Consider the following 18871-nt stretch of genomic DNA (forward strand, 5'->3'; position numbering starts at 1 on the left):
CAGAGGTTCAAGGAGACCTATTTTAGCCGTGGAAAGTGCTTGGCACCAGCATGGCCCTTGCCCTGTAATACCACAAGTAACCGCTAGAGGCAGCCTCAACTCAGGGCTGGGCAGGGAGGCTCCCAGGAATGGCTCTGGATGTAGGTCCCGCCTCCCACTGGCCTGGGCAGAGCTTCCCTCCCCAACCTCTTGTGGAGAATCTGTTAAGAACCAGCAAAGGCAAAGAGGAATGAGGTGGCCACTGAGAACAAGAATAAGAAGTAGATAGCTCCTTCGGACCTGCAGCTGACCCCAGGAGCTAAGGTTTGACGGCGTCTCTCTCCCCTGCCTTCCTACCAGCCAGCAGCGGCCTCAGGTCAGGTCCACTGTCAGTCAGCCCAGTCTGAGTCATTTGCTCTTCTCTACGCTCCACAGACATCCTCCCAACTCATTCCCACTCTGGGATTTGGAACGCAGGTTTGCTCAGTGCCAGGCCCCACATTAAAGGCCCTAGAAGATGCCAAGATTGGTCTCTAAAGAACTGTTCTGAAGACACTAGTTTCTCTGGGACTAAGGCAACATCTAGACGCTCTGGACACAGTAGCATATTGACTCCAACTCCAGGCCAGGTGGCCACAAAAAGAGCCTCTGGCTGAGAGTCCTGGCCCACCCCCTCCAGGCCCCCTAGTGCTGCAGGCCGAGTGGTGCCTCCAGTCCCAGCCAGCCGCCCGGCACAGAGCACACGGGAAGGGAGGAAGCCACATCAATCACCCAATTATCTACACATAAAGAGTGGGTCTGGGGCCCAGCCTCGTGGGGGAAACTGTGTAATTCAGAAGTGGAGCACTGACTGGGGTTCAGGCCACTCCCAAAGACCCACAGGAAAGGGAGGGGACATGCACCACTTCCCCCAAAGCACAGGGTCTCTGGAGGAAGGAAGATGCAGAACCAAAGGGCCAACCATCATAACAAAACAAGGCCACCTCCTTGGAGCAGCACATGCACCTGACGTGTGAAATGCCTTCAGTACCGCACACGTAATTCCACTCCCAGTGAGACGAGGCTCAAACTGGGCTGGAGGCACACAACACAGCAGGATGTGGGCAAGAGACCCCGCAGCCCCAGCACACACAGGCCCGAGATGTCAGCTCCACCTCCTGCCAAGCACCCAGCGGGCAGGTGGGGGGATTTCGTCTCCTTTGTGATCTGGGCACCTCCAGTGAAGAGGGAAGGGGAAGGGGATCCCTCACCAGGGCCACCACGAGACCTGGCTCAACTAGAGGGAAGGAACGACGGCACAGCACAGCCCATCCAAGCCCACAACGGAGGGCCCACGCAGGCCTCAGAGGTGCTGGGCTGTGACCCTGGACACAGCACCAGCTTTAAGGGGTCCCTAGCCAGTCTGCGCACACCCAGCGGGGATGGACTATAACCCTTTCTAGGTAAATGCCTTGGAAACACAAAGGCTGCCCAGGCAGCAGAGCCATGGGAGTGTGGTCCTTCCAAGAAAGCCCAAAGGCTTCCTTCCAGCACCCCGGCTCCAAGGACACAAGCCAGCAGCAGAACTGACCAGCAGAGGCTAAAGGTGAGGGCACAGGCACCTGTGTGCTTGGCCTTCCTGGCCCACAGTCTTGGGAGTTCCTGTCTAGGGCAGGCTGGGGGAAAGGCGCACAAGCAGCCCTGGCCCCCAGGAGCATGCTCACCCAGGAAGTCATTGGAAGAGAAGGCAGTGCCAGCGAAGGCAGCGGGGGAGCGTAGATGTTGGTGAGGTTCAGTTCCTTGAACTTCTTCCCGATCAAGTTCAGCGCCTTGTCTACATGATGCTGAGAGCCTAAATGGGGGGTGTGGGGTAAAAGCAGGGCACAGTCACAGGGGGCAGGACAAACAGCAAAACCAAACTCATGCACACATCACACTACCTGGGACTCTTCCCCAAGTACAGGTGCATCTTTAAGGTAACAAAACGCCAAGCTCGGCCTTAGGATGAAAGGCACCTGAAGAAGCCTGAAGTCCGGGGCCTTTCAAACGAGACCTGTTGACGTGACTATACTTTGAAAGCTACAGGAGCCCAGCAGATGGGGAGGCCCGGCCCTCGCACACCATCAACCCAGGACCCCTGGCCCACCACCGAGTGCCCACACCTTTCCTGGCCACAAGGTCTGGGGGGACCCGAGTCTCCTTCAAGCACCAGAAGGGGAGATGAGGGGAAAGGGAAGACTCACCCACTCTCTCCACCTGGGGTGGGAAGCTTCAGAGACTTAAGTCCCAAAAGGGGAGCAACTGAGACTCAAATGCTTCAAGTCACTTACATCGCAGGTACGAAAACTAAACCCAGGGCAGCAGCTGCCACTGACCTTCTATGTGGCAGATCTGGACGTTCTGGGTGTAAGGCAGGGTGGAGATGTAGATCTTGGCACCAGATGTCTGCTTCAGAAAACTCACGTACCGTCCCTGCTTGCCAATCAGCCGACCAACTAGGTGCTTCCAGAGAGAAAGGAAGGTGAGAGGGTTAACAGGAAACCGATTCCCTGCCTCCCTGAGACCTGCCTTTGTTTTACACCAGGTCAGACTCAAACAGATTAACTGTTAACAGATCAACACTCACTCACCAGGCACTGTTCTAAGCGCTTACACTTACTCAGAGTGTGAAACAAATACCATCTGTTTATCACCATTTTACAGTTGAGGGAACAAGCCCAGAGAGGCTAAGTAATTTGCCCAAGCTCACACAGCTGCTGAGTGGCTGAACTAAGCAGTCTGGCTCCAGTTTCCACTTCATTCCCAACAGTAGGACCCAAATTCAGACACTGTAAAGGCAGTGTCTTCTCCTCCCAGATCCATACTATGAGATGTTTCACTAGCACAAGTTTCAATTTACAAGTCCTCCACCTCTCCCAGTGTGCCAAGGTCCAAAGATGAATGGGCTGAATTTGAAAATAAAGGTCTAAGAAAGAACCCTTGGGCTCCTGCTGCGAACTGACAGCAGGCTGGAGCCTCCAGAACACAGGTGTCCAGCAGGGCCAAAGCTCAAGGCGAACAGAAGGAGCCAAACTTAGCCACAACCCAAGACCAGATTTGAAACAGTCCCCAGTGACCCCGCCCAGCAGAGCTACTAGGGACAGGGTCCCTCTGTACCCAGAGCCTCCTGCATTTGCCCTTTGCAACTTCTGAAGGAGAAGGCAGGACTGCCGTCAGGGTCACCGGGGGAAGAGACAACTGGGGGTGCCAGCGCCCCAGGTCAGAGCAGCCCGCCTGACCCAGAGTTCACACCAAGCCAAGCCTCCACCTCGGCAGGGAGCTAACAGCCCTGGGGGCATGCAGTTGGCCAATTATTTCTGAGCCCCAGAGATAAACATCAAGATCAAGCTAATAGGATGTAAGTTAGAAAAGCAAGAAGCTAGACACTTAATACACCCAGGAACGGGGGATGAGTGAACTGACATTCACACAATGAATAAAGCAGTTAAAATTACATTTTCAAAGAACACAGGAAAATTAAACTGTTAAATATTTAAAAGCATTAATTAGAGGAACATAATCTCAATTTTGTTTAAAAACCACAGGGTGCAGGATGAGAAGGAAATAAAAGTCTTCCCAGTCACTCCCAGGGGTAGGATTAGAGCTGATTTTATTTTCTTCATACATTGCTATGTCTCACGCCCTCCAAAACACGGATTTATACTGTGCTCAATTATAAAACACACTTGGTGCTGAAGAGCTTGAGCGGAGCACAGTGAGGGGACTCCTAGCCAGCCCCTGCCCTCAGCCTGGTTTTGCTGGCATCTCCAGACAGATCTGAGCCCCAGCACCACAGGAAAGGCTCCTGAAGAGGAAGCAGGCCTGGGAGTTTGAGGAGGATGCTCCTGAAGGCAGGTGCAGGGACTCCATTCTGCAGGAAGCTCTCTGGACCTTAGCAAAGTAGGACGCTCCTTTCCCTTCAGCCTCTGGCTCACAGCGGGGGGTTCTCCTGGTTCACGGCCCCTCCCTTGGACCCCTTCCTCCAAGGCCGATGACCCTGGGCAGGGGGCACTTAGAGCCTGCAGCCCTTACCTTTGGCACTTCAATCTCCCAGATGATGAGGTCGACCTTCTTGGGGTTGGAGCCTGCCTGGGCATTCTGGAAACCGTCGGGCTTCCGGAGGCCACAGCAGCCATCCACCGAATCCATGCTGTTCCCGTCTGAACCTGCAGGGGAGGAAGCAGCACGCACAGACACCGGCCCAGAGCAGTTAATAACACTCAACTTCCAGACTCACATTCCCGGGAGGCCCCCGCCCCAGCCCCCTCCTCAAGCTTGGCAGGTGACTGTCAACTTGCAGTCTAGAAGGCTCAGAACAGCCCCAATGAAAGGAGGACTGGGGGTGTAGATACACCTAATTTTAGCCTGTCACTTACAGTCCCACTTGCTTAACTGGCAGCTGCGCCCAGCACAGCTGCTGGAGCAGAGACAAGTGGTGACCTGGGAAGAAACGGGCGCCGGCCCAGGAAGGGGAGTCCACGGGGCGGGGGAGGGGCGGGCCAGCAGGTCCCCACCGTCTCAGCAGCCGGCATCAGGTGCAGGCCTCCAGGGAGACTAACCGGCCATAGCTGGTCCACACACTCCCAGCTCTGCAGCCCCTCAGATCAAGGGCCCCTGGCCCCCAAGGCCCCAGGCCTGGGCTCACAGTCAGTGGCCTTCAGCCAAGCAGAGCCAGTCCTCCCTCGCCCCTGTCCCCGACAGGGCCCTCCCTTCCCTCTGCTCAGGCCCGACTTGTGAACTCTGAACACTCTTCTGGGCTCATGGTGGGTCTTCAACCTCTGCTCAAAGATCGAGTGGAAGCTCCACCCCAAGAGGAGAGGCTGGGACAAAGGACCCTGGCCCCAGTGGGGGCCATTCCACTCCCACCCGGGGGTGTGCCAAGGGGACCATCACAGAAAACGGGGCCCAGACCAGCTTAAGAGAAGTGGCTCTGGCTTAAATATGGACGACTCAGTTGCCAGAAATAGAGCACTCCTGAGAGTCTACTAATTAGGTTATTTTCCACATGGTTTCTCCAAACCCTGGACATAGTCCTCTGCCAAGCGGCCCACGTTCTGCCTGGATGCGGGAGTCAGGTATTACTTCCAGCTGAGAAAGAGTGACCTCCCACCAGCACCAGGGGCCCAGGGGAAACCACTCCTTCTGAGAGAAGCCTGCTTAGCCAGCTGGCTAGAACCAGAGGCAGGCTGGTGGGGCTTGGCTCATCCACAGCCCCCGGCCTCAGCCCGACAGGACAGGACTGGCCTGCCACCCCGGTGACCCCTAAAGGTGGCTCAGCCCGCACCAGGACTCCAGCAGGCTGCACTCCAAGGCCAGCTCTACTCCACAGGATGGTCCCCGGGCCACTCTAAGCTCTGACTTCCTCACTTACAAGGCAGGACTACCGTGAGAATGCGTGGAGGACTCAAGCCTGCCGCCTGGTGCAGCTGAGTGCTTGGTGGCCAGCTCCACCAGGCCCCCACCTGCCGTCCCCCCCACGCCGCCCACCACTGCGGCTGGTCCCAGCCTTCTCCTCTACAGCCCGAAAAAGCACAGCTTTGTAGCTACTACCATCAAACTGGAGTTGGCAGGACAAAGCTGAGGGGCAAGAGGCAGAGGGAAACTCCTTTTACTGGATTTTTAACCCATTTTGAGATGTTCAAACAAAAATTTTTTAAAACATTTTAACATCCCTGAAGTTGGGTGCCTGCTCTGGTCTCTGGCCGCCTACACTCATGATTGGCAGCATCTTTTTTTTTTTTCTTTTTGAGGTACATACAAAACAGTGGTGTCACAATCCACAAACATCTTACAGGTGACAAAAAGCAGCGCGTGGTACACACCACATGCTGCTGACAGAAGTAAAACTCCCAAGAAAGAGTCCCAACTTTCCCAGAGCTGAGGCTCCAGGACAAGCGAGCTGGAGACCCACGGAGGGGATCGGTGGCCTCCTGCCGTGAGATAGATGAATATACCCCAGGGAGGCTGCAAAACCAGGGTCAGGAGCTGCTGACCTGTCAGTTAGTGCTCTGAACTGTATACGCTGGGGTCAGTGCTCGGAAAAACCCAGCGGACACTTCGTTACCAAAGTGCCCCTCTTTCCCGGGGGTGGAACTGCAGCTGCACAGAAAGGAAATGGCTGAGGCTCTCTGCGAAGGACTAGGTGCCGGCAGCACGCCCCAGGGTGCGCGCCTCCCGCAGGGGCTCAAAGCTGCGGCCAGTCTCTGGGCACTTACCCCGAAAGAGCTTCTGGAGAAGGAAAGCAGGTGAAGACATGGGAACAAGCACATGATTAAAAGGAAAAAAACCATTAAAAAAAATCTCACCCACTCCTGGTACTCAAAGGAATTAAGGCTAAGGAGGCTTCTCCCTTTTGAAAAAACTTAAAAAGACCTATCACAAAGTTAGCGTTTAAAAGAGGGAGGGCACACTTAGGTTAACCAATGAACCCAACTTTGAGCTGGTTCACCCGTAAGGGCTGGGGTGGGTCCCTGGATGCTGAACCAAGTTACAGCTCCCAAGGCTTTGAGGTTCAAGGCACCTTAACTTCTCAGTTACCCACCATTCTACGCTGTACCCCAACTTTCCGTAGGCCGGCTGGGACACAGCATTGAGGAGCACCATCACTGCAGCCTCTCCCAACCGAAAAAAGGGAGAACCCCTTGTCCTCTGAAGGACACCCCAGGCCCTCCTACCTCCCGAATGATCTGCTTCCGCGTCCATGGTCCATCTGTCCTCAGTCCCCAAGTCCGACAGCTCCCCCTTCAGTACCCCGTTGCTGAAGGGCACAGTACTTTCTGGCAGCGGCGGGGTGGTGGCCTTGTCCCTGGGGCTGGAGGTGGCCTCTGTACAAGAGTCTTCGAGCCCTGATGTGCTGACGGAATCTGAGCACTGCCCAGAGGAGGCTACTGAGGGGACACCCTGGCTGTTGTTGGACACGCAGGTGACACAGGCAGCATCTCCTGCCAGGTCGCCTGCCTCGCCCAATGACTCCCCGAGGGGGGCGGCTGGTGGAGGGCAGGGTGTCAGGGAGACGGGGTGTGCGGAGTTCTTTGGCTTCCTGTCCTTGGTGGGGCTGGACAGAGGGCTGGTCAGGCAGCTCACGTAGGTCTTTGGTGGTGGCAGATCCTCTGCTGGTGGGTCTGTAGAGGGAAGGGCAGCCTCCACGGGGGCCCTGACTGCCTCTGACGTGGCTGCAGCTGACTCCGTGGCCGCAGCGGACTCTGCGGGCTCAGTGGACTCCGCGGCCTCAGCGGCACCGTGGCCCGGGGCAGTTTCCTGGCTGGCTGGGGAACAGCCCTCCTCCTTCTGCCCTTGGAGCTGACCAGCCGAGGCCTGATACATCCGACCTGCAATCCTGCCCATCGTGGTGGCCAGCACCTCTTCGGTGGCCTCCAAGATCACTTTGGAGATGATCTGGAAGGCAGCCTGCTCGATCTTCTCATTTCTGTCCAAGGTCTCCTCTTTGCCCAGTTCCCGGGTGAAGTCTCCATCCCAGGCTCTGCCCCCTCTGACCCGGGGTGTCGGCGTCTCCAGCTCCGTGTGGGCCGACTCCACGAAGCTACTCCACAACTTCCCTACCGCGTCCTCGTCCACCGCAGGCGGGCTGCTCCTCTCCTTCTCGCCCCCTCCTCCCGAGGGAGCCAGGCTGGGTGCCCTGCTGCTCTGCAGCTCAGAGCCCTGCTCTTGGGACAACATTCCTTCTTCCAGCACATTCTCTCCCAGAACTGCATCTCCGGTGCCTTCGGGCCCGCCCGTCTCCCTGGCCTTCTCCCCAGGGCTCTGCTTCTCCACAGGGGCTGCAGACTGGCCCTGCCGCCCCCAGCCCGCTGTCCTGCCCAGCCCTGCCTCTTGCTTACACACTGCAACTGCTTCGTGGGGGAACGGAACGCCCTTCGGGGATGGCAGGGGACACTCGAGAGGAAGAGATGTGGGTTCGTCGCCTGTCAGGGCTAGTTCCACCCTTGCACTGTCCTCTTTGCGTGTTCCTGGTCGAAATCGCGTGTCCATGGTGTTCGGAAGGCTGCCCGAGGACTCTGACCTCCGACGGGCCGGATGCACCCGCTTGCTCACGGTGGACTCCTTTTCTGGAGGCTGCGTGACGCCGGGGGGCGTGGATGCTACTTCAGGACAGGCGTCCTCCACGGGGGGTGGTTCCTCGGGGGCAGAGTCAGCCCTCAGCTCCACCCTGCTGGCCTCCACCTGTTTGTTGTGGCTGCTGACAGGCTCTTTTTTACGAGAGAAAAACCACCACCAGCCGAGGAGTGCCAGCATTCCAGGCAATGCCAAGGGGAAAAGTGAACGGAACTGGAAAGCCATCCTGGAGGCTGGAAGGAATTCTACCTGCGAGAACAGGAAGAGAGAGAGAGGGATGCTGAGAGCCAGGTAAGAGGATCCTGTACAGGAAGGACGACCACCATCAGGTTACAGCAGAGCCTCTGCTCCCCTTCCTGCCTCTGGAAGGAACGTCTCTCTCTGTGCTCACACCCACGACTCCAGGTGATCCACGGAGAGGGGAGGGCAGGAAGACACCGCCCGTCTACTCCTCACCCACGCACCCTCCCTAGAAACATGCTGAGCTTTCTCTTGAGCCCAAAGCCCTTCCTGCATCACTTCTTGATGCCAGATTCTCCCTATGTTCTCCCAAGGGACTAGTTATGTTTAGTGTTTTAGTTCTCTAAACTCCCAGAACACTTATCTATTCAGGCAGCATTGGAGCATTTTTAAATACCCTCGGAATCCATGTGTACGTGTCCCTCGCATACAGCCCCCTAAATCAGGAGTCTATCAAAAGCAGTTACATAGCAAGAGAGTCAGAACAAAGGGTGAATAAGATATTTAAAAGGATGGGGATGCTGCAAGGCGAGGGACCACACAGTGGCACGGAGATACGAGTAATGTTTGAGAATCAAGCCACTTAATAGGCTCGATGAGGCTCCTGCACCCCACTGCAGAGTCTGGACTTTATCCTGTAGACAACAGAGAACCAGCTTAGTTCTGCAAGGCCCACACACTCAACTGTGTTTCCAGCTTATTCTGGAAGTGGGACTAACAGTGTCTCAAGAGAAAGGAACCTGGAGACCTAAGTTATGTCCAGGCAAGGAGAAATGAGGGCCTGGAAGAAAGTAGTAGATACATAAAGCGAAGAGGAAATGTAGTTCTCGTCACCATAGAGATGGGGCCACGCCTCATAAAGGATGGCTGGAATAAGATAAGCTGAGATATGTATTAAGTGCTTGCAAAGTTGAGAGATATAGTAAGGCTTAGCTTTCTCAACGGCGGCATGTGACGAACTTATTCTAGAATACACACTTGTATTCAGTGCCTCCCATGGCAGTAAATTTTGTTCTGTCTGCAAAAATTATCAGTCTTCTTAAAACCAAAAATCCTCCCCTGGTATGGTGAATTACTTCTTAATTTGGTCTGCGCTTTGTTACAGAGATAAATGCAAAAGCGTTCACAGCTCTTACTAGTTTAATTTACTTCTATCAGTGTTCTCTGGAAAAACCAGAGCATACAGTTCCTCAGGGGGTTCTAATGTTCAGGTGAGCCTGGAAACCACCGCAAAAAAAAAAGTCCTGGAGAATTTACTTTTCAAAGTGCAGTCTATGGATGAGAAGCACTGAGCACCACCTGAGAACCAGCTAGAAATACTGTATCTCAGCCCCACCCCAGACCTACTGAACCACAAGCTGCCATTTAACAAGACCAGCAGAGGTGGGGTCGGGATAGCTCAGTGGTAAAGGGCATGCTTAGCATGCACGAGATCCTGGGTTCAATCCCCAGTACCTCCATTAAAAATTAATTAATTAATTAATAACTTAAAAAAAAAAAAAGACCACCAGAGGATTCACAAGCACAAGGCAGCTTGTGAAAGAGTCTAGGAAAAGTGTTCTGCCCCAAAATAAGGGGGTGGAGGGAGGTGTGGGGAAGGGTCACCCGCAGAAACTCCCCCGCTTTTAAAGGTAAACCAACCTTCTCGCTAATATTGAAGATGAAGCAATGGGATTGGAAAAGACAAAGTAAAGCCAAGCAGCGCTGCCAGGGCTCGGAAGACTCCAGGCAGAAAGCTTCGGTGATGCTACCTTAGAGCTTCTGATTCAAAAGCGGATCTTCCCTAGATGCTTTTCCACGCAGCACACAATCCTCAGCCGCCTGGCTTGGAATATGTGTTACCGTCCTAGGTCGCACAGCCAAGGGGCTGAACCCAGGTTCTACTCCACGTTAAATCTTGAACCCACTTTAACAGGTTCCTGCAGATGAGGCATTGTATAGGCCAAGGAAAGGAGAAGCCTGTACTCCCCTCAAAACTTTGTGACCATACCCCTATGACCCAAAAATCCCACACCTGGATTCTTTTCTGGAAAAAAAACAAAAACAAAAACAAAAACAAAAACAAAAACAAAAACAAAAAACCACAGGCAGAAGTCTACATAAGAATCCTCACTGGGGCATCACTGGAAACAAAATTCAGAAAAATTGCTGTTAAATATATTGTCACCCATGGACATCCCAGTTTGGGAGAAGGAAGCTGACCTCGTGTACTGACATGGAAAAACTGCCGTGACACAGAAAATACTAACTGTAGACCCCCATGGGTGTGTTATGCCCACGATGTCTATGTCCACATAACCCCATGGAAAAACAGGGAAGGATCCACGCCCAGCCTTTCAGCTGTGGGAGAGGGGAAGGTTTCTACATTGACCTTGTAGCCTACAAACCTTCTCAAACTCATTTTTCTCTTTATCTGCAGAGGCTTCCTTCTTTCCTTCAGGAAGAGAGATTTTAAATTTCCTTAACAAAGATTCTCCAACTTGGATGCCTAATAGCATCACTTGGGAAGCTCTTAAAACCCCAGGGTGGCACCCAGATCAATTAAATCAGAATCTGAGGGTGAGACCTGGTGATCCCAATGTGCAGTCATCTTGGAGAATCACTGTTCTGTAACAACACGCACACACCCCAGAAAGTGGTAGATTATGGAGATTTGCTTTGTTTTCATATTAAAAAATTAAAATCCAAGAAGGAAAAGAGGTTATGGGGGAGGGCACACTCAAGACAAGGCAATCTGTGCACAGCCTGTGGTCAGGTTAGATCAAGTCCCACCCCAGAGATCCCACGCAACAGGACGTGGGGTGGTGGGGCTGGGGTCTGAAGGCACATTTTCTTCTTGTCAGCTAATGTATATTCTACTTCCTTATAACCAGGCAGCCCTGTTTCAGCAGGGTTTATGGTGCTGATTCCCATAGTATCCTAGCAATTGTCTGCTCTCCTGAAAAGAGTAAGATTCCTATGTCTTAACAACCTATAGGGGGCAGACTCCCCGTTCTACACACCAAGGGCCTAAGGCCACAGACGTGTGTGTGTGTGTGTGTGTGTGTGTGTGTGTGTGTGTGCCCAAGATCTCAGAAGTTGCCTAGACTACAATAATGCAGAGGCCCAACACAACCAGCTTGGCTCTGGTTCTGCGCCCCGAGAGACCCACACACAACCTGGACCTTCCTGACCGCCTCATCTCTTCAGTTCCCAGTCCCAGCTCAGACTGAAGGCGCAAGTGGAGAGGGTAGAGCTCAGTGGTAGAGTGTGTGTTTAGCATGCATGAGGTCCTGGGTTCAACCCCCAATACTTCCATCAAATGAATAAATAAACCTAATCCCCCCCACACCTAAATTTTTTTTAAAAGATCAAGACAGATTGAAGGTGCAGAACCAGATGCCTGGGGCCAGGACACTCGCTCCCTGCCTGCTGCTCTGAAGCTCAGGGGCACCGCTGCCATTACTCACCTAACCTTCCCAGCCCAGCTCTTTCCCCAAAGACTCTAAGCCCCCAGACCCACTATCTACAGCCACCTGCCCCCCAGAACAGGCTCCCCAGCTAACAACAGCTCAGGGAACACTGTTTCTGCATTTCCAAGCCGGACAAATACCCTCTGATGCTGTGCCAGGAGGGCCTCTTAGAAGGCAGTTCACACTGCTACTGTGAGGCAGTGTCACTCAACCCATGGGATCCTGAACGTCCCATCTGAACTTCAGTGCCCCCCACTCACTCCTTGGACTAGAGCCCAGAGACCTTGAGTTGAGGGACCAGGAGCCACTGCCCCGCCCTCTCCAGGGGACAGGAACTGCCCCACCTGACAAGAGGTATGCAATTCCCCAGATAGGAGGGGAACACACAGTTCCTTCACCTTTTCCTCGCTACCAGGGGACTTGCTCGGGGACTCGCTCAGTGACGTGAGCCAGCTCCACCAAGAACGGAGCCAGGAGCCCTGGGATGAGCAGCCACTCCACCCAAAGGCGTGTGCTCCAGAGTCTGGCGGGGCGGTGCTAAGGGCGTGGCGGGCTGGGGGCACCTCATGGGGAGCCCCACTTCCCACCAGTCAGGGAGAGTCCCTCGCTTCCTAGGCCTCCAACTCTGAAGGTAGGACCCTCAGTCAAATAGACTTGTGAATCAGTAAAGTACACTTTTCCCTGCGCTCCATGGTCCAGTGGGCCTGGACAGGTTGGGTAGGACCAACCTTTCCTGAATCCCGACAGGGCCCCTTCACGTGTGCACTCGTGCACACACACACAACTTCAGCCTCACGAGGCTCACTGCTACCTACTTCCTCTGGGCCCAGACTTGTGAGTTGCTCTCCTGGCCTTGGTTGCGTGTGTGGTTTTTTTTTTTTTTAAACCTGAACCTCTGAAGATCTATGTGGCATTTAACATGGTAGGTCTAACAGCCTTTGCACTCAGAAGTTAATCGAAGGGGGCCTCCCCACTCCCAGGGCCTCCCATTCCTGAGGCCCAGGATGCTCAGGTGGGCCTGCCTCCAGCTGGAAAAGCCTCGAAGAATGCAGAGCCTAGCCCTCGCATTGGTGGGGAGGGGACCTGGCTATTTTGAATCTGTCGGAACTGAATGCCTGCCTGCTTATTTTTAGCAGGTCCATTTGCCCGGGAGTAGATGCAGGCTGGCCGGCTGCCCGGTGGTCACACAGAGCTGGAGGCAGGCACGTGCCGCAGCCCACAAGGCTTGGCCACTCCAGGTTCTAAAGAGATTTCATCTTGCTCCCAGAGGAACCTGCAGCTTCTCGGGACAGCTCACCTCTGGAGAAGTAACGGGCTCACTCCCAACCCTGAGGACCAGTCCAGTGACCACAGTCTAGTGGCTTCTGCTAAACAGGAAAACAAATCTCTGGGAATGGCACAAAGAGTGGTGGCTCCAGTGAGTGGGACAGTTTGGCTGTGGTTGTTGTGGGGAAAGGGCTGCATGTGATTAACTAATGGGGAAAATCAATCATAAAAGAGCTGAGAGAGCCAAGAGCCTTCCACGTCCAGCGTGGGCTTGGGCCCGGCCTGTGGAGCCCAATCTACCACGTCCCGAGTGGACTTTTATACACTCTCCAGGTCGAGATCTGAACATTCCTTCCACTATTTCAGCGCTGTGTGTTTACTTTGCCAAAGACTGTCCCTGGCTGTTCACCAACAGGAGGTTCAAGACAACCCATCACTAGAGTGCCTGGCACATCGAATTCTTGCTAAGGGGCTTCCCCCTTGAAGGGGGTCTTCCAAGGACAGGGAACAGCTACATGTTCCAGAACCTACGACCAGCACTTGCGGCCACTGCACTCAGAGAACTGCAGGCTGCCAGCCAGACCAATGTCATGGGCATCCCCTGCCTCCGAGTTTGCTGGAGGAAAGCCACACACACAGAGGTCTTTAACCAACACTACAAGGTGTGTAAAGGACACATTTACCTAACTCATCAGGCTGAGGTTACACACATACATTCAAGTATGTTGAAGTCACTGCAAGAAAGCTTCTGGCCGTCAGAAGCTCACAACCCAGATGGAAGAGTCCCCGTGTCTCTCTCACAGCTGCACCAAGCTGGGCCCCATTTCAGAAGCAGGCAACGAGAACTCACGGGGGCCGTCTCAAAGAAGGCCAGGATTTCCTTAGGTTGTAACGGTGGGCTGGAGACAGAAATAAACCCAAGACGCCTCTGGGGGTGGAGGGGGCAGCAGACCCCAGAGCAGAATGAAACCAAGTCCCGGGAGCCAGAGCCAAGAGCGGGCAGGGCCGGATGAGGATTTTGACCTCCACTGTCAGGACAACGAGAAGAAGTCGTGGCAGCTGTGACACAGTCAAAGCAGAGCAGATCACAAGGGGCAAAGGCCTGGGCAATCCCCGAGGGGTGACTGCAGCCAGTACCAGCAGTCACTTACTCACAGTGGGCTACTGAGCACTTGAAACATGACCCGTGTGACTGAGAAACTGAATCTTTTATTTATGTTCATTTAAATCCAAGTAGCCACAGACAGTTGGTGGCTACCTAGGGGACCACGCAGAGCTGGGCGTGTCCCCCCAGACCTGGGGGAAAGACAAGAGCTGGATAAATGCCACGACGGCCAGCACCTACCTTGCTGGGCAGTGTCTGGTCCTGCCACCAAGGGCGGGGGACGATGGTGGGCTGGGTCACTCACCCTCAGCAGCATGGCTAGGGCCCAGGAATCAGAGGGCTGGGGCCATGCCTCAGGCGTGTTGGTCTCTGGCCCAGCCGGTGTTCACAGGGTTGTTACTATCATCCTTAGGGGGCCTGAGGGAGTGGTGACTCATGCTGGCACCTGAAGATTCCACCAGCTCACAGTGGGACTGTCCCCACACCCTCCATTGTGATGGGCCCGCAGGGCAGCCAGGTGAGCCAGCACAGCCACACCAGCCACATCGCCCTTCCTGGGTGGACCAGCTGTCTTGACAAAAGTCACAGGACACTTTCTGCTGCTCTCCGGGAGACTCTGGGTGGGAGCATCTGCTTGGTGAAGCCGTCTCTAGCCAGAGTGGTCGGGGTCTGGTACCAGAGCTCCAGGTAAAGAAAGTCAGAAGCAAAAAGTTCCATCTGGACGTGATCTCCTCCAGTTCAATTAAAATTAAAGTCAATTAAAGTCCCAGTTTGGGAAACTTGAGAAAACAGGGACCCACACAGGGTTGAACTGCCTACCCACCTCCTCCTCCTCTGACCAAATCCACAGTGGTCCAGTCTCATTAGCCTTCAAATGATACAGGAAAATCAGCACCTCCTAGGTCTTCCCATTGCTTCACCTGAGGATAGGGATACGAATGACTATGTGGCATCTATCCTGCCCTCATCCCTGGCTCTCGGCAACTTCTTTGCTTCACAAGTGAATTCTGACAGGGTTCTGCGGATGGGGAGAGCCGGGGCCAGGGAAGTGTCCCTAGGCACACAGAGTTCCTGCCCATGACCACAGAATGCTACACAAGACTGCCCGAACGGTATGCAGGTGTGCTCACGTGAGAACTAAGAAGGATGGCGTGTGCCTGCAAAAGGAATCAGGAAAGCTGCTGGCGTGAGGGGAAAGCTCTTCCCAGCACCACTTCGGGTGGGAAAAGCAAGGAGGTAAGACACTGACTTTTCCAATGGCAGATGGTACAACATGATCAACTCAGAAACCACATAAAGGCATAAGGTGATTCCCAGTCAAACACTCATTGGCATCAACAGGGTACGAAGCTTGGTGAGGCACAGACATGAATCAAACACACTGCCCCCTTTCAAGCCTTTCAGTTTCTTTTCAGGCAAAAACCCCCAATGACCTCTTCCCCATGGGACCTGGTGCTGCCACCCTCTGACTCTGCTCAACTGATAAGTGCAGCCCAAGAGTCAGGCAAGTGTCCTGGCTAGGGTGGTGGACCAACAGGAAGCAGGCTGCCGGCCCTCCCAGATTAGAATGTTCTAATGTCCTGGGGTGAGCAGAGAGGACACTGGCCTGAATGCCAGCACTATGGGAGCCGAGGTGGGATGGCCCGCCCCATTCAGCACGCACTTTCATTTCCACCACTGCCTGGCCCCCAAGTCCAGATCCCCTCTCACTTAAATTACTCTATAAAGAAAAGCCAGGTTTCCTGCTGGTGTGGTGGAAGGGATCTCTGTAACCCTCCTGTCTTCAGCCGCACAGCCCAACCCATGCCTCCCAAGGGGCCTGTCCTGTGTGCATCAGCTTGCTCCTGGTGGGCCTGCACACTCTCCCACCAGACAAGGGAGTAAAACAAGAAAGGAGGGGGCCCCAATCCAGGAAGCAACACAAGAAAAGGGGAGGAGGAAATCCCAGGATGCAGGGGATGGGGGAGGCCGGGGACAGGAGTGCTCCCCAGGAGCGACACGGAACTGCTGAGTATGAGGTACCTTCAAGTGCAGCAAGAAGAGCGTCTGCCAAGGCCAGAAGCTGGACTGCCAAGGCCCAGGGGAGAGTCAGAACTGGCGAGAGATACAACAGAAACTAAGCTCAGGAAACAAAGGAAATGAGAAGGGGGGTGGGGGGAGACAAGAAAGGAGATGCAGAGAACTAAGAACTTTGCAGCCATAAGCAATATTTACATCACAACGCTGGACGCTCCGAATAATAACTTGACCAAAAGTTGGGCTACCTCTACACTGAGACGATGAGGGGAGAAAAAGTGTAGGAATGAGCCAAGTCCTTACCTTCCAGAATAGAAAAAAATATTTTTAAAAAGGAAGAAGGAAAAAAAGAAAGGAGTAGTATACCATTTAGAAATACAGTTGGCCCTCCGTATCCGTGGATGCAGAATCTGCGGACAGAGGGCTGAGCATCCTTGGGTTACGATATCCTCGGCGGGTCCTGGACCCAACCCCCAAGGAGGCCAAGGGACGACTATCTAGACTAGCTGCCTCTGGAAGAGAACAGGATGGATGGGGGAGCACCCAGGGCAAAGGGCTGTTCTTCCAAACCTGATGCAGAGTCAAAAGTCAAATCTTTCTACAAGCAACGCTTTGATAGAAACTTAATACATTCTTAAGTACGACGGATGCTCTATGACTATATAGCTTTATGTTTCTTCTTAACCATCATAATAAATATGTATCAGTGTCAATTCATCTATGTGCAAACATATTGATTTTCCCATAATAACTGATACCAATCTTGCTTCAGAGACCAAATGCCTTGCTGACATACAGTAACAATCACAAGGAGAACCTGCTTGCCGACAGCTAGACCCTTCAGACAAGGCATCAGGTCTCCCCACCCCACTGCGGTCTAGCCCAGCATCACAGAGCAGGACCCCTCAGGGCCAGCCATTTAATAAAGATTCTAATACCCACCGTGAGCCAGGTTCCACTGGAGTAGGGGCGGGGAGGTGTGGGGAGCCCTCAGGAAGCAAAAGTGGAGGGAGGGGTGGGGAGCCTGCAAAATGCAGCAACCAACAGAATAAACCTGCAGCCTCTCAGCAGGTTTGGAGGACGCCCCTGGCATCCCCTGATGCAATGAATTAACTCTACTCCTGTGCATCCAGAATGGGACTAAGGAGCCCAGCTTGAGAAAGGCCGGATGAAGCGTGCTTGGGAGAGGAGGAGCTTTAGCAAAAGGTCAGGAAAGGCCTCTCTGCAGGGGTGGCAGCAGAGGGAACCGCAAGGGGCAGCTGTGCCAAGATCTGGGAGGGCCAGGAAAAGGAGACGGGGAGAAAGTTCCAGCAGGGAGAAGACGTGCCAGAGTCCTAAGGCAGGAACAAGCCTGGCTGACTCAAGGGACAGCAGGAAGGGGAGGCAAAGATGAGGCTGGAGGGCTGCCGTCTGAGAAGTCGCTCCCCAGCATCTGGGCAGAAGCTGAAGGTCAAGAACCCGGAGGAACAGGTTCACCCAACCTCCTCCGGAGAGGGGGGCCGCCTTGCCGAGGGGCCATAGGTCTCAATGAACAGAAGCCGATTCCAGGACCCATTCCAGGCCAGGGCCCCTCTGTGGTATGGCAGGCACACACTGCGTGAGGCCACAGGGTTCACCCTGAGTTCTCAGCAAACGGCTCTGCCAGGAAGCCCCAGGGTCACAGCACTATGTCAGCCTTGGAGAACCGCGGCCAGGCCCTTATCCTCAGCCCCCAACGCCCTCAGATGAATCTGTTCCAATCAGGCGGCCCAGCACCGCCCCCGCCTCGGGGTCCGGGGAGAAGGGGCAGCTGGGGGCAGAGGGGACACACACACAGACACCCAGAAGCCCTTGCCACTTCTTTGAATCAGACTTTGCGAAAACAACCTTGCTCTCCAGCCAACATAAACCATAGGCAACAGAGGACCTTATATGGTTCGAAGCTTTCTTAATCAGAAACAGATAGATGGGCTGGAGTTGGCAGCTCCAAGCTAGAACCAAAAAAAAAAAAAAAAAAAAGGTAGTGAGGGAGAAAGGATGGTTGCGAGGAACAAAACTAGTTTGTCAAACACCCTTTTGCAGATCTCTTCAGCCCCGGTGGCTCCCCAGTAAGAATTCCCGCTGACCGGCAGCGGTTTTCCTCTCATAGTTTTATTCTGGCTGAAGCCGGAGGACACCAATTTTCAGGCTGCCAGCAGATGCATAGTTTCACAGAGTTGTTAGTGGTCTGCCCTCAGGTTGGGTGACTTCCCATGAAAAAGGGAGTATGTGATTTCCTGAGAAACTGGCTGGCAGGACTACAGAGCTCCTTCCCTAGGGAAGTCCAGACCAAGGAAGCACCCAGCTCCCTGGGCTGCCTGGGTCACATGGCTGCCTGGCCCAGGAAGCAGCACTGGGCCCCGGCCACAGGTGCAGACAGAAAAGACAGCCCCAGGGACCTCTCAAGTGGCCACTCCCTCAACAAAACACACCCCATGACAGTCTCTAGGGTAGCTTTAACCCCCTAACCTTCCCAATTAGGACCAGGACCTGCCCTGTACACTGAAGCCACATGCACGTGGCCCTCCTAAAGGATACCGCCTGCTAAAAATAGCAGGACAGCACATGCTTGGCCAGGCGGGCCTCACCAAAGTCAAAGGACAAAGCAAGGAGGTTATCCTCAGTGCGGCCTTTTCTCACTAGAGACAGAGCTCAGGCCCATCCCAGTGTACGCCTCCTTTCCAGGGCAGCTCCAAGGGAGCCA

General features: G+C 54.1%; 1 protein-coding gene across 2 annotated transcripts in view; it reads right to left on the reverse strand.

The window, feature by feature from the left end:
- The window catches only part of AKAP1 (A-kinase anchoring protein 1), a 30489-nt gene that overhangs the window by 5308 nt on the left and 6310 nt on the right, over positions 1 to 18871 (reverse strand). For both annotated transcript variants that reach the window (XM_074342755.1, XM_010951083.3), the window contains exons 2-5: positions 6672 to 8319; positions 4030 to 4163; positions 2334 to 2460; positions 1683 to 1810 (exon numbers count right to left, since the gene is read on the reverse strand). In XM_074342755.1, coding sequence (XP_074198856.1) covers positions 1683 to 1810; positions 2334 to 2460; positions 4030 to 4163; positions 6672 to 8295 — 2013 coding nt within the window. In that variant the 5' untranslated portion in view covers positions 8296 to 8319. The remainder of the gene's footprint in view (positions 1 to 1682; positions 1811 to 2333; positions 2461 to 4029; positions 4164 to 6671; positions 8320 to 18871) is intronic.

Source organism: Camelus bactrianus, chromosome 16, assembly GCF_048773025.1.
Source record: "Camelus bactrianus isolate YW-2024 breed Bactrian camel chromosome 16, ASM4877302v1, whole genome shotgun sequence".
In the NCBI taxonomy this organism is placed as follows: Eukaryota; Metazoa; Chordata; class Mammalia; order Artiodactyla; family Camelidae; genus Camelus; species Camelus bactrianus.